The sequence below is a fragment of the Syngnathus scovelli genome, chromosome 16 (genome assembly GCF_024217435.2).
Source record: "Syngnathus scovelli strain Florida chromosome 16, RoL_Ssco_1.2, whole genome shotgun sequence".
NCBI lineage: Eukaryota > Metazoa > Chordata > Actinopteri > Syngnathiformes > Syngnathidae > Syngnathus > Syngnathus scovelli.
In genome coordinates this window covers 237850-257571 of record NC_090862.1, presented here as the reverse complement: position 1 = coordinate 257571, position 19722 = coordinate 237850, and the positions used below count along the sequence as shown (strand labels likewise).

Below are 19722 nucleotides of genomic sequence, written 5' to 3'. Positions count from 1 at the left end.
TGCAATGGATGCGCGATGACCTTCTGGAGGCAAAAACTGAAAAATACCTTCAGGGAAACAAATCCAGTCTGTTCTTCTCGGCCTATCCTCTCTTTGTACTTTTTGAAATTTCCATTGTTCTAACTTTTCTTGTCGTGGGGAAACCCCACAGCGCCGTCTTGGAACTATCTGGAACTATTATCGGCTCTCTTTGACACTCCTAATAGTCGCAAAGGCGATCCGCTCTTGCCATCCATCCGTCCTTCCGTCCGTCAATCCCCCTTCCTTCCAACTTCCCGTCTGCCTTTTTGTCTATCCATCCGTCAAATCGCTCGACCACCCGTGCGGCCGGCCAGCTGGGCGGCCATCGGGGGGGTCTGGCGGGTGCCGAAACACGGAGAGCAGATGAGTTCCCAGGATACACCAACCAAGATGAAACCCAACTGGATTGTGTGGCAGGCACGGTGAGCTCATCATCAGGGCGAGAGATGAATCAAGCCGAGCGAGGGCAAAGAATTAGGAACAGATAAACTTCACAGAGACTTTGGTCTGGCGGCGGCGGCGGCGGGCGCATGTTTTCAAGGATGATAACGCTGGTACTTGCCGCACGCAGCAGGGTTGGATTATGAAAACGACTGCTAGCCGTGTTGTTACAAGCCAAGGAGGATTCATTAGTGGGAAAAATCAAAAAAAATTCTACGTGAGGAAGCACATCCAGTTGAATAATATCTACTGATAATTGATTGTGGCTGCTCAGCTTGGGCTCCATTGTCACGTGCAATGCGTTTTTGTTGGTCAGAAAGAGAGGAAGTCTATCTGCGGCCGGCCACATGGCGTTTCTGTTCCTCCGTTCGGGCCGGTGACATCACTCGGCGTGACACGTGGCGCCGTTAATCACACTCCCTGATCCCGACGCACTTTACGTCTCCGCGCCGCACCGCATGGCGTCCTGGCCGGCTCCACGCCGTTTCCCAGCCGCTTTAATGGCGACCCCTGACCCTCATCATTCGCACCCCCTTAAAGTTATAGGCGTGAAATTCAGCCAGCGGCCAGCCGTGCCTACTCCTCACCTGCTGCGCAAGGGAGGACAAAGCCAGAGTTTGTTCTGAAACAAGGTGTGGCTTTGACTTGGAACAGTCACAGTAAAAACAGCCGTTGGAGGGCAGGCAGGTGATATTTGATTTGCTTAGATAGCACAAAATGGATCATCAATATTGCGCTCCGCTTGGCTCAATTTAGTTGATTAAAAAGGAAAGCATTTGTAAGATGGGAGCCGCATTTTCCTGTGCTCTGCGGGCCTTGACCCACTTAAGTAAAAATCAAGCAGATGTTCAAAAAAAGAAAAGTCTTAACTACCCCTTAGTTCAGAGAACGCTATTAAAAACTGCACATTTCTGATGCTTACTTTATACCACTGCAATTACAACCGCAAAACTGCACCAAAAAAACGTGAAAACAAGATATTCTGGGATATCGGCCGTCCTCTAATTTGTTGCAATTTTTTAAACAATTTTCCACTTGGGATAATAAGGGCAATTGTTTAAAAACATATCCGAGATTAACAAAGTGTACTGGCAAACCTAACTGCTGCTGATGTTGTCGCTTCACAACAATAATAAAAAAAAAAAGAAACAACTACTGAGTTTTTAACAGATTCCCATGACACAGTGTAAAAAAGTTAACCACATTTAAAAAAAAAAAATAAAAAAAATCCCTACTTTAATTTTGACGTCAACTATGTACGTGTATGGCAAAGCTGGAGTCTTCTTTCCTCAAATCAGCTTGGAGAGAGTCTTGAAAGTGCAGACGTGCCTAATGTCACCCATTAATGCGTGTCCAAGTCTTTATCTTGTTGCGATACTTGCATGAGCCCAAAGGCCACTCAGCGCCCCTAGAAAAAAAAAAAAAAAAAAAGTTCTCACGCACCACCACGGCTCAACATGACAAATCAGAAGAATTGCCAAGCTACTCGTTGCTTTTGCAATCTTAAAGCATGACCTGCTCTTCACTCAGCTTAACACTTTTTTTTTTTATCCCTTTGCCTTTGTTGTTCTTTTCCAAAATCAAATAGGCACATTGTTTGCTGAGCAAAACCAGGTGCTTGTAGAATGTGTGGGCGTCGCACAATAAATGGCTGCTTGAGCCAAGGTGTGCTCACAGCGGGCGTAACTGTGTGTGGGTGGGTGGGTGGGACGGGCACACGGGCCCCACTCACGTGCCCTTGGCCTTTGTCCTTTATTTCCAAAATGCACTCATCAAGTTGAAATTTGTTTGCCGTGTTGTCTTTGGACAAATAACCTCAACCGGTTCCTTGTGCCCTCACATTTGCTCTTTGCGTGCACATTGTTGCAACTGTCCTTATTTGGCTTCCCTTTGACTAAGTCGGAGTATGAATGTGTGTGTGTGTGTGTGTGTTTCCTCCTGACTCTGACTCACTGCTTGTCTGACTCACGCGTGCTAACAAAAACATACAGTTGTCATGGGGACGCTCGCCCCCCCCCCCATCCTGGGCAGCCCTGGCACTGCTCAATGGGTGGCGCCCCTATCTTGGGTGGGACTACGCGGTTTGAACATACCGAGAAGCTGCGGTGGGCCGAGCAACCCAGGGCCGAGAGGAGATCTTTGAAGGGGCAGGTGCGCAAAATTGAAAACGGTGCACATTTGTGTGTGTGTGGAAACACTATAAATAGCCTTGTAGCTCCCTCTGGACGCTTATGAAGGCAAATAGAAAGGGATAGTTTTATGAACAAAGTTAGCTTTGCTCGCCAGCTCGCTTTGTTGGGAAAAAAGGTGATTTTTCCATATTGAAGTTATTTAAAGAAGCAAGATGTTTTCTTGAGCCAATACAAGACGACGGAGTACGTTTGCCACCTCTACTGAGGAAGAAGGTAGAAAGACGCATGAAGAGAGCTTTTCAGCACAAGAACCTGGCCTTCTTATTGTGCCCTCTCTCTGTCTTGGCACTGGCCGAAATTGTAGCTTGATTCGATCTTGTCAGAAAGGAAAGGTCACTCATCAAAGCCTCCCTCATACAACCCTAATAGCAGTTTGGCCTACTTCCTGGAAACTAAATGAGGAAGATGCACCACCTAGTGGAGTGATTGTGTTTCATCGGCGTATTTTTCCCCCCGTCCAACTTTTGACTTTTGTTGGGATATCCCCCAAAGCGGTCGGTCGGTCTCCAGGTAACTGCAGGGCACATAAACAACGACAAAAAAGAGCCGTGTAACCCCCCCCCCCGATTTTAAAATAAGAAATGATTGTGTATGCAGGCTCTGAAAGTGTGAAGCCAAACCAAGTTTCATCTAGATCACATCCAGATTGTGCCTTTGGCAGGAAAATCCCATTTGGGAATTTTTATTCATCTGTCACATCGCATCAAATCAGATCTGAATTGGTTGTGCTTACGTTTCATCCAGACCCCAAATCCATTTCCCAGGTGCTGTCGGTATTGACTGCGCGTTTGAAATATCAAGTGCGCCGCTAATAAAGAGCATTTGGCTTGTTGTCCACAAAGCTCCAAGTCGGGCTGTGCAACAAAACTGGTGTTGTGCAAAGCAGACAATGGCACACATCTTTGACCTTTACGTGGCTCGGCCGAGCAGCTGTCTGCTGGAGAATTCTGGGAACAAGATGGGGGGGGGCCTAATCCTCCTCTGAAGTGACAAAACGTGCAAGGACAGACAGACGACAAAAACATTCAATCGGAGAGGAAAAAAATTCAGTGTAATATAAGAAAGCAGTGGGAATATTTTTCCAGCGTGCGAGCGGCTCCGCTTCAGACGCACTGGTGTCAACACATTAAATGTCACACATTGGCATGCGCATGACAGCTGCATGAAATAATCCCTCATAGAAGTTTGGAAGCATGGCTGAGCTGAGACAAGCTAGCTGACGTCGTCTGACTTCAGACGACGTTCATTGACAGGCTTCCCTTTGTTCGCTTCATTGGCAGATTCAGTTCAACAAAAGTCAGGCTAAGCCACACGCGTAGTTCAAAACATATTTAACAAGGAAGGGAACAAACTGGATCGTGAAAGTGGCCTTTATTGCGTACGTGTCTTCTGCGACTGTGAACTTGAATGGACCAAGTTTATGTACAGTAACTGATAAACAGTATGGTGGTGAGGTCACAAAGCCAAAGTCTTCTTTCAGCCTTTCATAGGTGCTATTTTCCTTCATATCTTCAGATTTTCTCATTCTTATGATTCATTAATAAAGTGTAAATAATCCCGGCTTCATACGAAATAATATCCAAGTAGTTTTGATGTCATCAGTGATAACGTTAAAGGCCTTTGTTACCTTTAAATTGGACAATTCCTTCAAAAACACATGTTTGAAAGTAATACTGTGTCTTCAATAGCAGGGCGCCTTTAGCAACAGCCTTATTTGCTTTAAACCCCCCCCCCCCGTAAAATAGGGCAAATTATGAATTAAAAAAAAAATAAAAAATTGCTCCGGCAGAGGATGTTGTATTTGCGGTGCAAGTCTGCCCTCTGCTGGTGGAGGGCGGCGCACTCTGTCACAGTGAACTCCATGTTGCCATGACGATGCTTATTTAAACATAAAAAGATGTCCGCTAAAGTAGAGGAATGATCCTACAATGATGTCTGGAGTCGCTCCTTCCAATCCATTGTTTGTTTGTCCTCCTCTCGGCTTGGAAGCATCTCCTCAGAAATTACTGAAGAGCTCGTATTTCTTCATCCAGTCCATCTGCGGCGCCCGCCTCTTCTCTTTGGCGTGGAGCTTCCGCTTTTCCTCAGCCGCCGTGGCGCTCAGGCCGATCTCGGCGAACGGGTCCGAAAATCGACCTCGCTCGTCGCCAGCCGGCTAAAGAACCGTGCAAACCAAGTTGGAAGTCACAAAGCAGATATTGGGGCAGAGCCGACGGGCGCACCCACCTGCGGGCCCTTGCCGTAGTTACTCTGGTCCGAGGCGGTTGACCTGATGGAATGTGAGGTGGAGCTGCCGTTCACCAGAGGGCTGCGAGATCCGTTGGAGACGGAGGGACCGTCGTAATCTGCCACAGCAGATGCATATCGTACTTTCCGAGCACGTGGCTCGCAATCAAACGCTGACCTTTTACCTTTCACGTGGCTGACGGTGGGGACGATGCCCTTCATCTTAAAGTAGTCGTCGGCGTCGGGATCCACCACCAGCAGCCAGGTCTCGTCGCCTCCTTTTTTAATGAAGGCCACCACCTCGGAGTGGCGCATGCCCTCGATGTTCACGCCGTTTACCTAACAAGCAAAATGTCGGAAAGGGGAGAAACGGATCAAGCAATCTGTTTTCCCCCCCGCACCTTCTTACTAGCCCAATAGGGGGCGTAGTAGTTCAACTTACTGTCAAACTACACGTAGGACTGAGCTGTAGTCTATGGTGTGGTGTGTGGGAGGGAGGCTTTTGTTTTCTGTTCCTACCTGCTGCGTTTCACACTTTCTAATACGAAACGTGCTGTATGGATATTGTATTGATTGATTGCGGTACGCGCATGGGTGCCATTGACCTCCGAATGCGGGTTCGGTGCGCCTGTGGCCGCGTCTAGACCTGAGCCTCCCTGTGTCAGGTAGTTTGACAACATGCGCAGTTAGCCATGGACATAAATGATTAATGGCTCGCCTTAGTTTCGGGCCTGGTTTCGGATGTCTTTGTCCTGAGGAGCACCTCGATTTGTGCTTATCACCACGGCCTGCATCAAATCTATTGACAAACGTAACTGGTCTTTCAGGATAAATAAGGTAAATAAGTTGTTCATTTATTAATTTGCACTGCTAATAGAATAAAGGAGCATCTTGGTCATGAGTTGAATAACAGGTGTCGTGTTTTGCAGGCCTTCATTAACGCTGCATCCCGCACATGACAATGCGCTCTGTTCTCGGGGATAATTAATATGTGCTGTTGCAACGGGGCTGCTTCTCCAGGGAAACACCTGAGCAGCCCTTTCGTGCGTGCGTGCGTGCGTGTGAGAAAGGGAGAGAGTCACCATCCAAATGAAGAGGTGACAGCCATCTGCTCAATGCCCCCCCCCCCACCCACTCCTCTGCTTTGCATTTGTAAATCAATTTGTTTTTAATCAAACTATTTATACTTTGCCTGCAAATGAGACGATTGCAATTTCATTGAAGCCCTTAAATCCTGAAAATGCAACTGCCCTCCCAGTATAATGTAGTGTAAAAATACGACTTTTTGAACCCGGAGAGGTCATGAGAATGCTGGGAGAGTCTTTCTTACAATCTATCAACTTTGATGTGACGGCTTAATACACACAACATGAAAGTCCTTGCTAGAGTGCAAAAATAATGGGCGAAATTTAGCTTTAAGGACCATGCGCAATCCATTCATTTTGCATGCTGGGCAAATTAGTATCCTTTTTCCCTTTTAGTGGCCAAATGGCCAGTTCAAGTCGGTCCTTTGCATGACTTCTCCTGTCAACTTCCTTCAGGAGGCTGATTTATGACCCCCAAAAAATGTTATATACACCATCTGACCCCCCCTCCATCTCCACATTGATACAGTGCAGACCAAATCCAGATCTCAGGTCTTGTTGGCAGACGCAGGCGTGACCCCAGAACTTGTAATTGCTTTAAACGCTGTGCGCACGGGCTACCATCTGCTTTCAATAAGCCGTGTGCTCGGTCGGTCGGTCGGCCGAGCTCTTGTAAGCTGCACAGCAATCGGAGCTCTTTGCCTTTTATTGTTCGCTCCCTGCACTTTGGTTTGATGATGATAATGGTGATGATAGACATCTCATAATGACTTTCATAACCAAGCGGGCATTTTTAGAAATGCTAGCATTTTGTTTTCTTCCTCTTGGTCGTATTTTTAACAAGGAATGAGGTTCTTCGGGGGATTTGCTCCCCCTTGTGGAGACTGTCTTCAACGATACTGCGTAAATGTGATCAAGTGGTCGGTCACGTGTTACGTTTACTTTGTTTAATGAGCTCTCTATTTGGGGGCGGGGCTAAAGTTAGCGCCGGGTGAGAATGGGACCCATGCCGAAACTGAAAATGATTGACCGCAGAGTCTTTGAGTATTTGCGGTTGGACATTTGCAAAAAGCTCTTCATACCTCAACGATTCTATCCTGAGGTCGAAGGCCAGCCTGGTCGGCAGGCGAGCCCGTGTCCAACGAGCGGATGTACTGGCCCGGCCTGGACCGATGACTGTGGAGGTTGAAGCCGTAGCCCGTGTCGGCGCGCACCAAGTGGCACAGACGCGGCGCCAGCTCGGTGGGGTCGCCGTGGAGCCGCGATCGGGACTGAGCCTGGGTGGGGGCCGCGGCGCGGACGGAAACCTCCTGAAACAGTAGAATCACACACTTTTACAAGGATTGCATGCTGCCATGCTTTGTTTTTTTTTTACGAGTTGACAGCGAGTGTCCATTTGCAGCATATCACTGCCAAGACTCCCAGCATGGAGGATAGTTGTTGTATAATTGTGACCACATCATCACACTGATCTACCGCCTACACAAATAAGTGCAGGATGATATCACTCCCCCCTCCCCTCCCCATCACCAATGATACGAGAGATATTACTGGGTTTTCTGCTTGGTGGAAATGTTCCTCAAGTGATTCGCTTGGAAAGTTGCCGTCTTATCCCCAAAAGCTAAAACTTCCTGTGGGCTTATCACAAATGCAAAACAGCAGCAGCAGCAGCCGCAGCAAATACGGTGACATATGGTTCCATTTGAGCCCCTCGGATTGTCCCTCCTGACTGGAAGCGCGCTGCCTTGCCAGAAGTGGGAAACAGAGCTGGATCTTCCACAGGAGAAAAGCAATATCAAGTCTTTTGTGTTTGGAAAAGTGGGAATCGGAGAACAAATTGCAGAAACGTGGAGCGCAGGAAGGAAAACGGCGAGGAGGGAGGGAGGGAGGGAGGGAGGGAGGGAGCGAGTGCGTGGGACGGAGGGAGGTGAACATCATCACAGGAGGATTGAGAAGAGCAATTGAAGACAGCACAATTGAGAGATTGGGCAACCTGACAGAGCTTTCCAGAGGGGGAAAAGCTATGGAACTCCACTTGGATAAACACTGCGCAGCTGGGAGTTATTAGGTTGGGGGGCCGGGGGCGAGCCGATGTAACCTCAGTCTGCCCCGCATGCACGACTCGCAGCACCCCACCGATCACCCCCCGAGGTCTCGCTCTCGGCCATCTTTCATCAGTCACAGGTTAGATCCGGGACTGAAAAGAGAATGGCGTGCCATTTGCGCCCGGGCAACAGACCCCCAACGGGGAGATTGAAATGCGATGCCGTAACCGTGTTTGGTTGACGTCATGATTTATGAGATAGGTCAGGGGCCAGACATCATCCCAAGCGCTCGGCTTCAGCTAAGCGAAAATGAAAAAAATATATAATGCCACACACGTTCAAAGTCACAGATAATGTAGTGTGACTTTGGAGTCGGTCGTGCTGGCAGATATTAGCTGCAAGTCGGTTCGCCGTATATTGCCATGCTGTGATTGGTTGGTGAGAGCAAAACTCGGTGTCCGATACATGGCCTCCTTCCAGTGTTTTTTCACATGTTGCGTTCCCATGTTGTCAGCAAAACTTTGGGAAAACAAACAGCTGGTTATCTGCTTAGGCTTTGAGACTTTGAGGTGATTGGAAAAAAGCTGATTTCCAATGCAGCATGACTCAAAACAAGCGCACACGTGCAATTCAAGCGTCCACGGGGTGTGTCTTTTCATCCCCTAAATTCCTTTGACTTCATGTCACAATGAGCCTCTTGTTTCTTTCTGGGTAAACATGTCAGACATGAGGTTTTTTTTTGTCTGTCTGTCTCCTTGTCTGCTGTACATGCCGTTTGGATTAAAAACAAAGCACCAAGACCACAATGTATCCCAGCAGACATGTTGTCAATTGTCTCAGGCATTCCGATGCACAAGTAGATGAAAGCAGCTGCTATTATCCATCCATTCATGTTCTCCTGGACTGACTGACTGGCTTTTGAAAAATAATGTCATTGTGATTCCAAGACACGATCAATACATTTCAAAAAACGGAACTGTCAGCAATACTCGTGCCCAATCCTCCCAACACTCTTGTATAGCTCCCAACTATTGAACGCGGTTGGTAAAAACACCATCAGCTGTTCTCTTTTTCTCTGTTTTCAAGTCAATGTTGCTTCTGTTGAATCGTTCATTGTGATGTAAGAGTTTCGCAGTCCAGAATAGCAGACGTGTTGGTGTTGCGCTGTGACAATTGGCTGCGGCAAGTCAAGTCAACCCCGTGGGCATCAATCCTTGCACTAATTGGCCAGTTTTTCCAGTTACCTAAGGCCCAATTGAGAACATTATAGAACTCTCATCTTGTGAAATGGTTGCTGTTGAATGCCGGGGATTGCCCAAGTGCAAACGCCAACTCATTGTCCATGTTTCAAAAGCAGAATATTACAAAGATTTGGGTTGCGCGCGGCCATGTGAAAAAGCGCAAAACCCTGAATAAGATCCCTGGGTTACTCCGTTTCTAACTCCAATATTTGGCTGTATCGAAATATCCCCATTGAGAGGAACATTCATTTTATCCGCAAGGTCCTTTGAGCACAGGGGAAATTCCCAAATGTAAAATAAAATAAAAAAATCCATCCGTGGGTGTCAAACTGTAAATATCAAGTGGTAGCTTAAAGTTGTAATATCACCCATAACCACTAGACATTTGGATCTATTTGTCCATATTTCAAATAACTAGATCTCATAGGAAGTGTGCCCGCTCCCCCCAACCCCCCCACAACAGCAATATAACTTTATTTATTCCCTGCAGCTGTAACAAAGTCCCAGCGACGGCTTGGATCTCGAAAAAGTCAATCCGCCCATGAGTCCAGGTGCCCCTGTATCGAATTAACACTTGAACGACAGTCATATTAATACAATTATTAGACTTATTGTTGAATTATTATAATTAAGTTGTTACACAAATAAAGAAAAGGCTAAAAAAAGCACATTATATTTCCTCGTATTGACATTTCCATGAATCATTATTAGCGAAGCTGCTGGCTGCGAGCGACTTACTGGAAAGTTCACTGTCATTAAAAGTACCGCAAGGATTGCATTGCTCATCTTAATGCGAGAGAGAAAGCAACAGTAGCGGTGCCAGCCAGCCAGCCAGCGCACTGGGCAAAATGTCACCGTGGGTTGCCGTAGCAACACTCGGGGAACTGAGCGCCGACGGGTTAAACCGTACCGATATGACGCGGCTCTTAAACGGAAAAGCTTTTCTTAAATCAAGTTGTTTTGCTCTCTTGCTGCTGTCTGTGTTGCTCAACTCGAAAAGAAAATGGAACTGGCTCGCACAAGGCCAATTGCAGAGGGGTCCGTGAGGAAATGACGGATGGATGGATGGATGGATGGATGGATGGATGGATGGATGGATGGATGGATGGATGGATGGATGGATGGATGGATGGATGGATGGATGGATGGATGGATGGATGGAGAAGAGCAGAAAAGCATGAACAAAGAGGGGGATTGGAAAGAAAGCGCTTGGGAGAGCCAGAGAACATGAGAAGCCTTGTTTGTGGAACAGCTCGGCCTTACGCCGCCTCCTGAGCTCTTGATGAAATAAATCTCTTTGTAGAGCACACTGACTGACCTGACCGACCCTACGCGTTGTTTACATGGCGCTTTTCAAATTGGCAGTCACCTCTCTGTTGTTATTTGAAGGGGGGGGGGGGGGGGGGGGATCAGGCCAATGCAACTACAAATATTTTCAGTGGCCATCCCTCTTGAAAAATGTTTTTTTGTATGCAGTCCCCACCCGTCGTTTTGATGTCATGCACATGTTCACACCCTTGTTATCAGTAGTTGGCAGACGTTCCACGGCGCCGCTTTGCCCGTCAGCAAGTTTGTTTTCTCGCTGTGCGGCAGCGGGCGCAACGTGTATTTCCGCACCAGATGAGGTGATATGATTTTCAGTATAGACCGCTAAATCATTCTATAATGTCACTTTGTGTGGGCAGCTCATATAATAATCCATATTTAAAGTAATCATTTGTATTATTATTTTTTCTTTTATAAAAAGGGCTTCAAATAGTATGAATGGCACACTGGCTTGGAATAAGGACATCAGCATCTCTGATGTTGCCATAGCAACCCGACATTTCCTACTTTAGCGGTCTATTATAATGTTAGAGCAGCCAGGCTAGGTCCCAGCATTTATCTTTTTGTTGTGCACGCTACACAACCGGACGTATTTTAAAATCGTCATGAGGCAGGCACGTGTAGCAGCAACACAAAAACCTTTTCGAATTGCGTATTGTGATGGCGCCAAAGCGCTATTGTGAACCGAATGAAACTACTCAACTCACTTCAAGCCAGTTCCTTGACATTTGATCCCACGAGATGGCGGCAAAGGACTACTTTTAGCTAAAGGAACCTCCTTAAGTGGTGTTATGACATGGGAGCGTATGTCTTGGAAAGAAATGGACTTCCTGCTGGTTATTGATGAAGTGATGATGACCACTGACAGATTGTCCGGATGAATCGTGCAAAATCTCGGAGCACGCTTTTCTACTTAACGTGCGGCTTTTAACAAATGTCAACATTCTTTCCAGCGTGTTTAATTGCGATTCGGAACAATATGCCCCTAGCAACAAGCATCCTGTTTAACTTTAAACAAATCTGGCAAAGGAGATCAGGAGTGGAACAAATTTCAGCAAAACAGCAGCACCTTCGATCCAAGCGCCAGGAACATTTCTAGCGGAATATATGCTGAGCGTGCATGTTATCTATCGGTTTGCCTTTCCTTTGCATTATACGTATATGGCTCACGTTGGCAGGTAAAAAAAGGTTCTTTGGAGAAAGTGACGCACGGACGTTTTAGCAATCACGCATGAGCCAAAATGTGCTGTGTCAGCATAAACAGATGGTCGAATATTTCTTTTGAAGCGGCATCACTGGAGCCATTGTGCAGCTAAATTGATACAATGACAAGCCTTAAGATGTGGTTAAACCTTTCTTCCATTCATTCTTTGAAAGTTGTAAGCTATATTTTGTTGACAATTGCCCTGAGGTGACTGGTCGGGATTCCTCTCCACAGGTCGCGAAAGGAAACCACATTCCGGATAGAACTGATAAGCTGAGAGGAATTTAGGGGATGTCTCTTTGTCACGTATGAACATCTATCTAAGTGAGAACACGTGTTGTGGAAAAGCTATCTAGCGCCAGCACGCATGTTGCATTTTTCTAGCTTTGTGTGAGCGACAAAGACGCATTTCGGCCCATTTGCTCTTTTGCAGAATTAACATCAAATGCTCCCCCTTTCTTTTTTTAAGGTCACATTGTCTGAACTTCCTAGTTTGCGGAACAAAACATCTGGAAGACGTTCAAAAAAGCCTTCTGGCCACTCAGAGGATTTGCACGCACTGCGTGCGTGACAAGCTCGTCGGTGGTAAAGCGGAGCGGCGCGGCGCGGCGCGGCGCGTCAGCTGGATGTGGATAAACCAAAGTAAGATACACGCATCACCATTTTCAACATTTGAAACAATTTGAAGCGCTCGCATCAACTCAGTAAAAGCCATACACTTGTTAAATCATTTCCTCAAGAAGTTGTTTACTTTTTGAAACCAAATAAACATTTGCTTAAGAAACGGAATTGGTTACCAAACAACAATTGGGGAAAACATTTCTAAAACGCAAATAAAATCGTGTCCGATTAATTGATGGAATAATCCATTCCAAAAATATTGGACAGTGACGACCCTCTGTCATTTTCTGTCAAATATGGAGTCCACATTTTGTTTGAATCAGTTTAAATGTGTTTTTATAGGGAATAGGAGTAGTAAAACTGTATTAGGGGAAAAAAAACCTTTTTTTATGGGTGTCCTGATGTTCATTTTGTGGACAAACAAGAACCTTTGGAGTCACCCACCCTGTGGTGCGTAATTGCAGATACGTGCGACTGTAATCGGTGTTTACCTTCTTGGAAGCCAATGATGGCAGCCTCCTGGTGTGTTTGGGCACCTGGCAACTCGTACTCCTCTGCAACATGGACTCCACCATGAAAGAGCCGTTCCTCCCGTCCTCAAGCTTGTCCTTGCTGGGGGAGGTCGGGCCCGGGGGGTCCGGGGGGGAGAACGGGGGAGGCGGCTCCTCTCCCGGGATGGCCATCTCCTCGGTGGCGGTGAGGCGCAGGTTACGCAGGTAATCGTGCGTCTCCTGGTCCACCACCAGTAATCTGGTCTCATTTTCCACAGCCTTAATTCGCTGTACCACCTTGAGGAAAGGGAGAGAGACAAAGTGCAATGATGGCCACCTTTTGGCCTTTCATCAAACTGCAGGAATTCTCTACGGCTCTATCTGCAGTATGTTGCAATCTTCCGACTGCACGAGCGGCACAACTTTGTCACGTCCATCGTCATAAGCGAGTGACGCCTCTTTCCGGAATGACTCTTAAGGCATTTTCACACAACAGTCCTGATCAACAGGTTTGTGAACGCTAACTTTCATGTCCTTGGAGGGCTCTTATGTCACATTCTTAGAGACGGAAGCAATCACCAGTGTCAAACCCAGGGCACGGGGGTCACATGCTGGCCCACCCGTCCCATCATCGCATGCATGTTTGGTAAATGAAGCACGTGTGCTTCGTTTCTCGCTTGGATTAGTTCTTGACATTTGAGCAGAGAATGGGAGCCCAAATTGCGCAATCCGTTGTACGGGCAATGTTTATTTTCGCCACACATACATATATTTGTACCTGGTGGTGCGTCTCTCTCTCCACGTTGACCCCGTTGACCGCAACCACACGGTCCCCCGCGCGCAAGCCCGCCGCCTCTGCAGACGAGTCGGGCTCCACTTTGCGGATGAACTGGCCGGTCTTGCCTTTCTCACCGTGCAAGTGAAAGCCGTAGCCTTGCTCCCCCTTTGTCATGGCGCAAAGCCTCGGTTTCCTCTCGCTCGCCATGTCCGCTTGTACTTGTAATCCTTTCGCAGAGTTCAGCTGATTGGAAAAATTGCCGCTTCAAGAGTAGTCAGAACGCATACCTGCCAATTTACGCACGCTTGCCACAGTCAAAGCAACACTTCAGAAGTGTTCCAATCCACAGAGAGGATAGATAGATAACGTGCATTCATAAGCCAGCAGAGAAGGCGGAGTGTTCAATTCCAAAATGTGATCCTCGGAGGTTCCAATGCAACATGATGGATGTTCATGCACAAGTGAGCTCCAACTTTTTCCCCTCGACGTCTAACCGTGACAACAGCCCATGTGGGGCCCTCGGCACCACCCACCCCCTCCATCGCAAAGCACAAATGGTGCAACACTGCCTCCGTGTGGGACAAAACATACCACGTTCATGTAAAAACAAGTTTTTTATTTTTTTAAACAACAGCGGTTCTTTGCCAAATATTGCCTAAGAAAACATATTATTGTAAGTCAGTGCAGCATTATGCATGGTTTGAAGATAACATTTTCTTTTAAAATCTAATAATGATCGTCGCCAGTGATTCCTCTCAGTTGCCGCTAGAGAGAACCAGCGTACCACTAGTGCTAGGACGTTTAAACCACTTGAAATGTTTTACCTCACAACGAAACAGACCTGTACCAGGGGACAAGCAAAAACAAACAAACAAACAAACAAACAAACAAACAAACAAACAACAGAGCAGTGTTCTACAACCTTTATTTGAGCCAAGGACAAAGGTTATACTGAAACAATAATGCCTTGGTCTCAATTTACTCCCAATTAGTGTCAAGACCAAAAAATGCCTCATAGCATAAATTGGACCAACAAATATAACACAACACTATTCATTCAGCACGGATACCAACAAGTACAAGGACCACAACAGATTTATAGGGGGAAAAAACAAATCAAAAGCCAGGGAAGGCAAAATTGAGTCTTTCGATATAAAATGAGATGTGATCATTAAACTAACCGTAATCATCAATTGGATCTATGGCTACTGTTTTAATTGAAATGCAACATTTCACCAGCTGCCTCCAGCGAAGGTGGAAAGTTCAGTCTCATTTGTTACCCTGACAACCGGGGGGGGGCAGAGCAAATCAGTTTTTCTCATAACGACCACCAGAGGAGCAAAATTGACAGCTTATAGTACGTACATTGTCAGTTCATTTTGTTTCATCGTACAGTAAACATAAAAGCACACCATCATGCACGCTATGAGTAAAGTGCATTTCTCTGATATCAGTGGTATTTATAAGGGCAACAGCAACAACTTGAGCCAAGCTGTTGCTTTGCCTTGAGCACACTTGTTCATTCGTGATACAAAACAAAAGAGCGCCGTGCTTTCAGGCCAAACAATGCCTCTTTAATGACAATTATCAGGGGACAAGGTTCTCACTGATGAATAATTTTGCTTCAGGACATTTAGTCACGTCTACAAGTAAAAGAAGAAAACTAAAATAAGGGCGAAAAGAACAGCGGATTTCTGCCAATGTTTCCTTGTAGTGAAGAATTTCTTCAAGGAAACATTGTGAATGACTTCTGATTATGGCAAAATATGCTCATTATGCAGTCGGCAGAACCGTTCGTTTCTTCATTCAGGCCGTTATCTTCATTGAGACAAACGTAGCGCTTTGGTGCCTCCTTGTAGCATCTCGGTGCCAAGGTTTTGTGTCAAAGTAAGTAGAGGAGTTTCATTTTGACATGTTTTTGGACTGTTAGGCAATTACTATGACTCTTATTTTTTGGGAGGAGGGCATCACACACTGACTGCAGTATTATGTATTTCTCAATCAGAAACACCGAAAGAAAAATGAACATCATACAAAAATACTGCTCTCGGTCATGGATGTAATCCATTGATTGACTCCTCTTAAATTGAACGCATAAAAACGAAACTCTGAAGATGAATCCAAATCTAATCTTAATCCTATGAATTAAAACTAAAGAGCAGTCCAATGCTAAGCGGCGGGCGGCACTTTTGTTTGTGTTGCGTCATCTCACAGCTTTGATTGCCCGTTCAAGCCATTTGAGGAGTCATTGTCAGGTTTTGCAGCAGCAGCAGCAGCAGCAGAAGCAGCAGCAGCAGCAGCAGCAGCAGCAGCAGCAGCAGCAGCAGCCTCCATCTGGACAGCCTGTCAACACACACAGGGAACCTTGGTTCCACCTTATCTGACAAAACCTGCGAGGCTCGTCATCTTACCTGGCTGTTGTGAATGTTTCCATTGTGGTTGGGATTCCTGGCTGGGAAAAGAGGCAGGTGGTTGTCGGTGTGTGCGGCAGATGGAACGTTCTGAGCTTTGTGGAAACAGAGCACCTTCCGGAAGCTCTGCCGGAATTTGTCTGAGAGGAAGCCGTATAGGATCGGGTTGGCGCAGGAGTTCACGTAAGTCAGGATGACTAAGAAGAAGTAGACGGCCGCTGTGGCGTTGTTCTCGGGGATGATGTGCACCAGGTTGACGATGTTGGTGGTGAAGAAGGGCATCCAACAAAGTACAAAGACCAGGACGATGATCACCACCATGCGGGTCACCTTGCGCTCTGACTTACGGCGCTTGGTCACACCCGCACGAGCGCCGGCTGACCTCACCTGGAGAAAGCAAAGACCATCAGTTGACCGAATGGAGAACCCCTGGGAAAAGGCCGGGAGACCGTGATGCGGTACCTTGATGACGATCAGCAAGTAGCAGATGCTAATGATCAAGAGCGGTCCAAAGAAGCCGAGGATGGATGTGTAGAGAATGAAGACCACGGACCACCAGTTCTGCATCTCGGGCCACGTGATGTTGCAGGTGTCGAAGCCCTCCTGTACGTGCGAGTAGATGGTGACCGGCAGCACCACCAGAAACGACAGCAGCCACAGCACGGCGCTGAAAATCCTGGCCACCTGCGGCCTCCTCCACCCGACGCTGCGGATGGGATGAACCACCGCCAGATAGCGATCGATGCTCATCACCGTCAGGCAAAACGTGGACATGAACTGGCTCATGGCGTCGGCGGTCATGCACACCTTGCAGAAAAAATCCCCGTAGGGCCAGTAGTAAAACACGCTGTTGGTGGCCAAAAAGGGGATTCCCAGGATGTAGAGTTCGTCCGCCACGGCTAAGTTCAGGATGTACAGGTTGGTCACCGTCTTCATCTTGGTGTAGCGGATCACCACGAAGATGGCCAAGGAGTTGCCCAAGAGGCCCACGATGAAGACCACGCTGTAGACCAGCCCCGTGACTACACGGAACGGCAGCGGCTCCGTCTCGTTGGACATGCTGCCGTTGTGCTCCGTCATGTGGTGCTGAGGGAAAGACATGTCCACCGCCTCCTCGGACACTGTGATATTGTAGTCGGCCATCTTTGGGCAGGGTTATCCAAATGGATTAGAGTTGGTGAGCGCTTTTAGGAGAACAAGATAGTAAAGACGCATTTCAAGTCATTATCCGCATGATGTGTAAACATGACGCGACGTTTTGCTACAATCCCGCTACAGTCAACGCTTAAGTAGTCACATGCTAACAAAAAGCAACAATGGTGGAGAACAAGAGTGTCCCATCTATAGCGAATTTGCGACGCGGATACGTTTTGAAGCTCCTTTGCTCCCACCGCAGCAAATAAAAAAAACCCCAAAATCAAACAATATGCCGTTCTGATGTCCGGTCAGTCCCGTGCCGCGGGCTGCTAGTTAGCCACCTCTGCTCGAAGGAATGGTCCTAAATTGCTATGTGCTCCCCCGCCACGAGTGACCTCGACTAATTTGATAAATGGTAGCTGTCACTTTTTGCAACCTGGGGCTGTCGAGAGCCGTTTCACCAATACAATAACTGGTTTGATGTAAAGATTCAGTGAACCGCGCTCCAAAAACAGGAGTGACGTGCAGCCCGCAGCCCGCAGCCCGCAGTGCCTTGTTGAGAAAACAAACAGCATGTTTGCTTCAGGCTACATCTTGGGCCAGCACTTAGTCATTTTTACAGCATTATTGTCTCTACGGCTACATCTCCATTTAGCCCGAGGCCCTCTTTTGTCAAATGAAGTGCAGGCAGCAGAAACACCTTTAGTACATTACGAACGGAGGGTTTTTCAACACTTGACACAATCTTTTCAGTTTGCCATTCAAAATGTAAGTTGAATGTAGAAAGTCCCAACACGTTTTGAGAAATGAAATGAAATGGTTGGATTAAAATGCTCATCTTCGTTTTTAATTGACGATATTTCATCTTCATCTCACATGAGCACCATGGTTTGTCAATCCTGCACAAGTGGTTTTGATTCCGCAAGTTGCGCAGCTTGCCTCTCCATGCATCCCTATTTCCTTTTTGGGTCATAATGTAGATGGTGAGGACGGGCCGTATCCTACCTGTGACCGTGCTCCTCATCTTCTCCACACCGCTATCTGCAGTGATGCCGCCGTGCTTTCTCAGCATCAAAACGGTCTTGGAATTTCTTTCAAGGTCAAAGACGAGAACCTTCCAGCGCGCTTTCCTCGTCCCTTTGAAGAGTCATCTTTATGACCGTCAGCACGCTCCTCCCGCCATCTTCAGTGGCCTAAACATGAGGGTGAACTTTGGCCCGTCGTGCAGGTGGCTTTGGAAGCTTGGCTCCGGAGACGACAGACACCGTGTTGGAAGCCCGTCAAGGACGGACGGATGCACGGTGAGTATTTATTTATGTGAGGAAAATGTCACCCCTCCTTTGGTTGCCAAAGTCCCACCCATAGGTGGGTGTATCTCCAGTCGCAGCTCAACAGCGGCAAAGCACACATTTGATCCCAGTTTCTAAATGGGTTTTCAGGCCAACCTTGTACGACGTCTAGAAACAAATATGAAGAACTGTGCTTATGCACGCGTGGGTGTGTGCATGTGTGTGTCGTGATGGAGAGTCACAATGAGAGCCCTCGGGATGCCCAGTGTGAAGATAATGAAGACGAGGGAAATTAGCGTCAAATTAGGACACGCTTTCTGTATTTTCCATGGTGAGCATATGTTATGTTGCCAATGGTCAGTTGCTGACGTCTTTTGAAAAGACCTGTTTGGCTGCTCCGCACTCGGACCAGGTTGTAAGTAAACACACAGCTGTGTATAGAAATGTGTCCCGCAGGGCAAGGCAAACAGCACATAGTGGCAGATGATATGGCTCATTTGCAGTGGATCGCGCGCAATGGCCACGTCTCAAAAAGGCGTGTTCGTTGAAGGAGCATTTTTGTTAGATCGTCAAGAACACGGCAGCATTTCAAAAGCAGGAGAAAATATTTCATGTTACTACATTCCCCTCAATTCAATGTATTGAAGAGAAATGATTTTTTTGCCAAACGTATTTAGCTTTGCAGAGGACGTGGCCCACGCCAGTGTTGCCAGTGTCTCATCAAATCAACTTGTTTTGCACGTAGACACTCAAAACGAAAGGCGAAGCACAATGTCACTTGCAAGCTTTTATTGGTCCCCTCCGCCCCACTTTGCACTTTCACCACATTATCTGAAGCCTCCGCAGAAAGTTGCCACTCAACGACTTGAAAAGTACAAATAAGGTCATCTCAACAGCACATCCAATTGGCAAAATACTATGGTGGCGTCCCTTATCGCACGGCACGGCAGAAAGTGAACAAAAGCTTTTGGGCACATGCGTAATGTGCTGCGCGCGCTTTTAAAAGAGCATCATTAGCACATTTAAATAGGACTGATACAAGTTGGCACAAACAGCCCTGGAGGTGCATCGTCATTAGCATCCAGTCACTGAAGTGTGCAGTTATTTTAGGCTTTGGACAAAAAGAGCCCCTAACATTCACAATCAAGCTCAAGAGAGCATCCAAATCGCATATTGTCCATTTCCTTTCTTTCTGCCGCAGTGGACTTAGTAGT

The 19722-nt window shown here is 47.0% G+C and overlaps 3 protein-coding genes and 1 long non-coding RNA gene across 9 annotated transcripts in view; 1 reads left to right on the top strand and 3 right to left on the bottom strand.

Moving 5' to 3' along the window:
• dhps (deoxyhypusine synthase) overlaps positions 1-19722 on the top strand; it is a 39429-nt gene that overhangs the window by 13220 nt on the left and 6487 nt on the right. For 2 of the 4 annotated variants that reach the window (XM_068653349.1, XM_068653348.1), the window contains exons 12-13: positions 12251-12423; positions 18319-18520. The gene's annotated coding sequence lies outside the window, so the exon portion shown is untranslated. Of the gene's footprint in view, positions 1-12250; positions 12424-18199; positions 18521-19722 lie in introns of all 4 variants that reach the window. The other 2 variants (XM_068653350.1, XM_068653351.1) reach the window with 2 other exon arrangements.
• Positions 896-2550, bottom strand: LOC137841032 (uncharacterized). Its single transcript, XR_011088342.1, has 2 exons — positions 2195-2550; positions 896-1870 (listed from the first exon to the last, which is right to left on the bottom strand). It is a non-coding gene; the product is annotated as an uncharacterized lncRNA (long non-coding RNA).
• On the bottom strand, positions 4011-14190 carry LOC125983321 (Na(+)/H(+) exchange regulatory cofactor NHE-RF2). 2 transcript variants are annotated; one of them, XM_049744467.2, is made up of 6 exons: positions 13672-14189; positions 12894-13190; positions 7048-7275; positions 5066-5219; positions 4881-4999; positions 4011-4809 (listed from the first exon to the last, which is right to left on the bottom strand). In XM_049744467.2, the coding sequence occupies exons 1-6, from the start codon at positions 13876-13878 to the stop codon at positions 4651-4653; spliced, it is 1164 nt and encodes a 387-aa protein (XP_049600424.1). In that variant the 5' UTR covers positions 13879-14189; the 3' UTR covers positions 4011-4650. The 2 variants fall into 2 exon arrangements, with proteins under 2 accessions (XP_049600424.1, XP_049600423.1); XM_049744466.1 differs by having other exon boundaries at positions 4881-5219; positions 13672-14190.
• On the bottom strand, positions 14580-18369 carry LOC125983319 (somatostatin receptor type 5). Of its 2 annotated transcripts, XM_049744464.1 has the most exons (4): positions 18225-18369; positions 16545-17266; positions 16083-16469; positions 14580-16014 (listed from the first exon to the last, which is right to left on the bottom strand). In XM_049744464.1, the coding sequence occupies exons 2-4, from the start codon at positions 17223-17225 to the stop codon at positions 15880-15882; spliced, it is 1203 nt and encodes a 400-aa protein (XP_049600421.1). In that variant the 5' UTR covers positions 17226-17266; positions 18225-18369; the 3' UTR covers positions 14580-15879. The 2 variants fall into 2 exon arrangements, with proteins under 2 accessions (XP_049600421.1, XP_049600420.1); XM_049744463.1 differs by having other exon boundaries at positions 16083-17266.

Excerpts from the sequence above, each read along its gene's own strand:
- LOC125983321 (XM_049744466.1), bottom strand. The coding sequence starts at position 13,878 with ATGGCGAGCGAGAGGAAACCGAGGCTTTGCGCCATGACAAAGGGGGAG. Across the intron at positions 13,191-13,671 it reads AGAGAGAGACGCACCACCAG|GTGGTACAGCGAATTAAGGC; the intron begins GTACAAATATAT and ends CCTTTCCTCAAG. Across the intron at positions 4,810-4,880 it reads ACTACGGCAAGGGCCCGCAG|CCGGCTGGCGACGAGCGAGG; the intron begins GTGGGTGCGCCC and ends ACGGTTCTTTAG.
- LOC125983319 (XM_049744463.1), bottom strand. The coding sequence starts at position 17,225 with ATGGCCGACTACAATATCACAGTGTCCGAGGAGGCGGTGGACATGTCT. Across the intron at positions 16,015-16,082 it reads GAAACATTCACAACAGCCAG|GCTGTCCAGATGGAGGCTGC; the intron begins GTAAGATGACGA and ends GTGTGTTGACAG.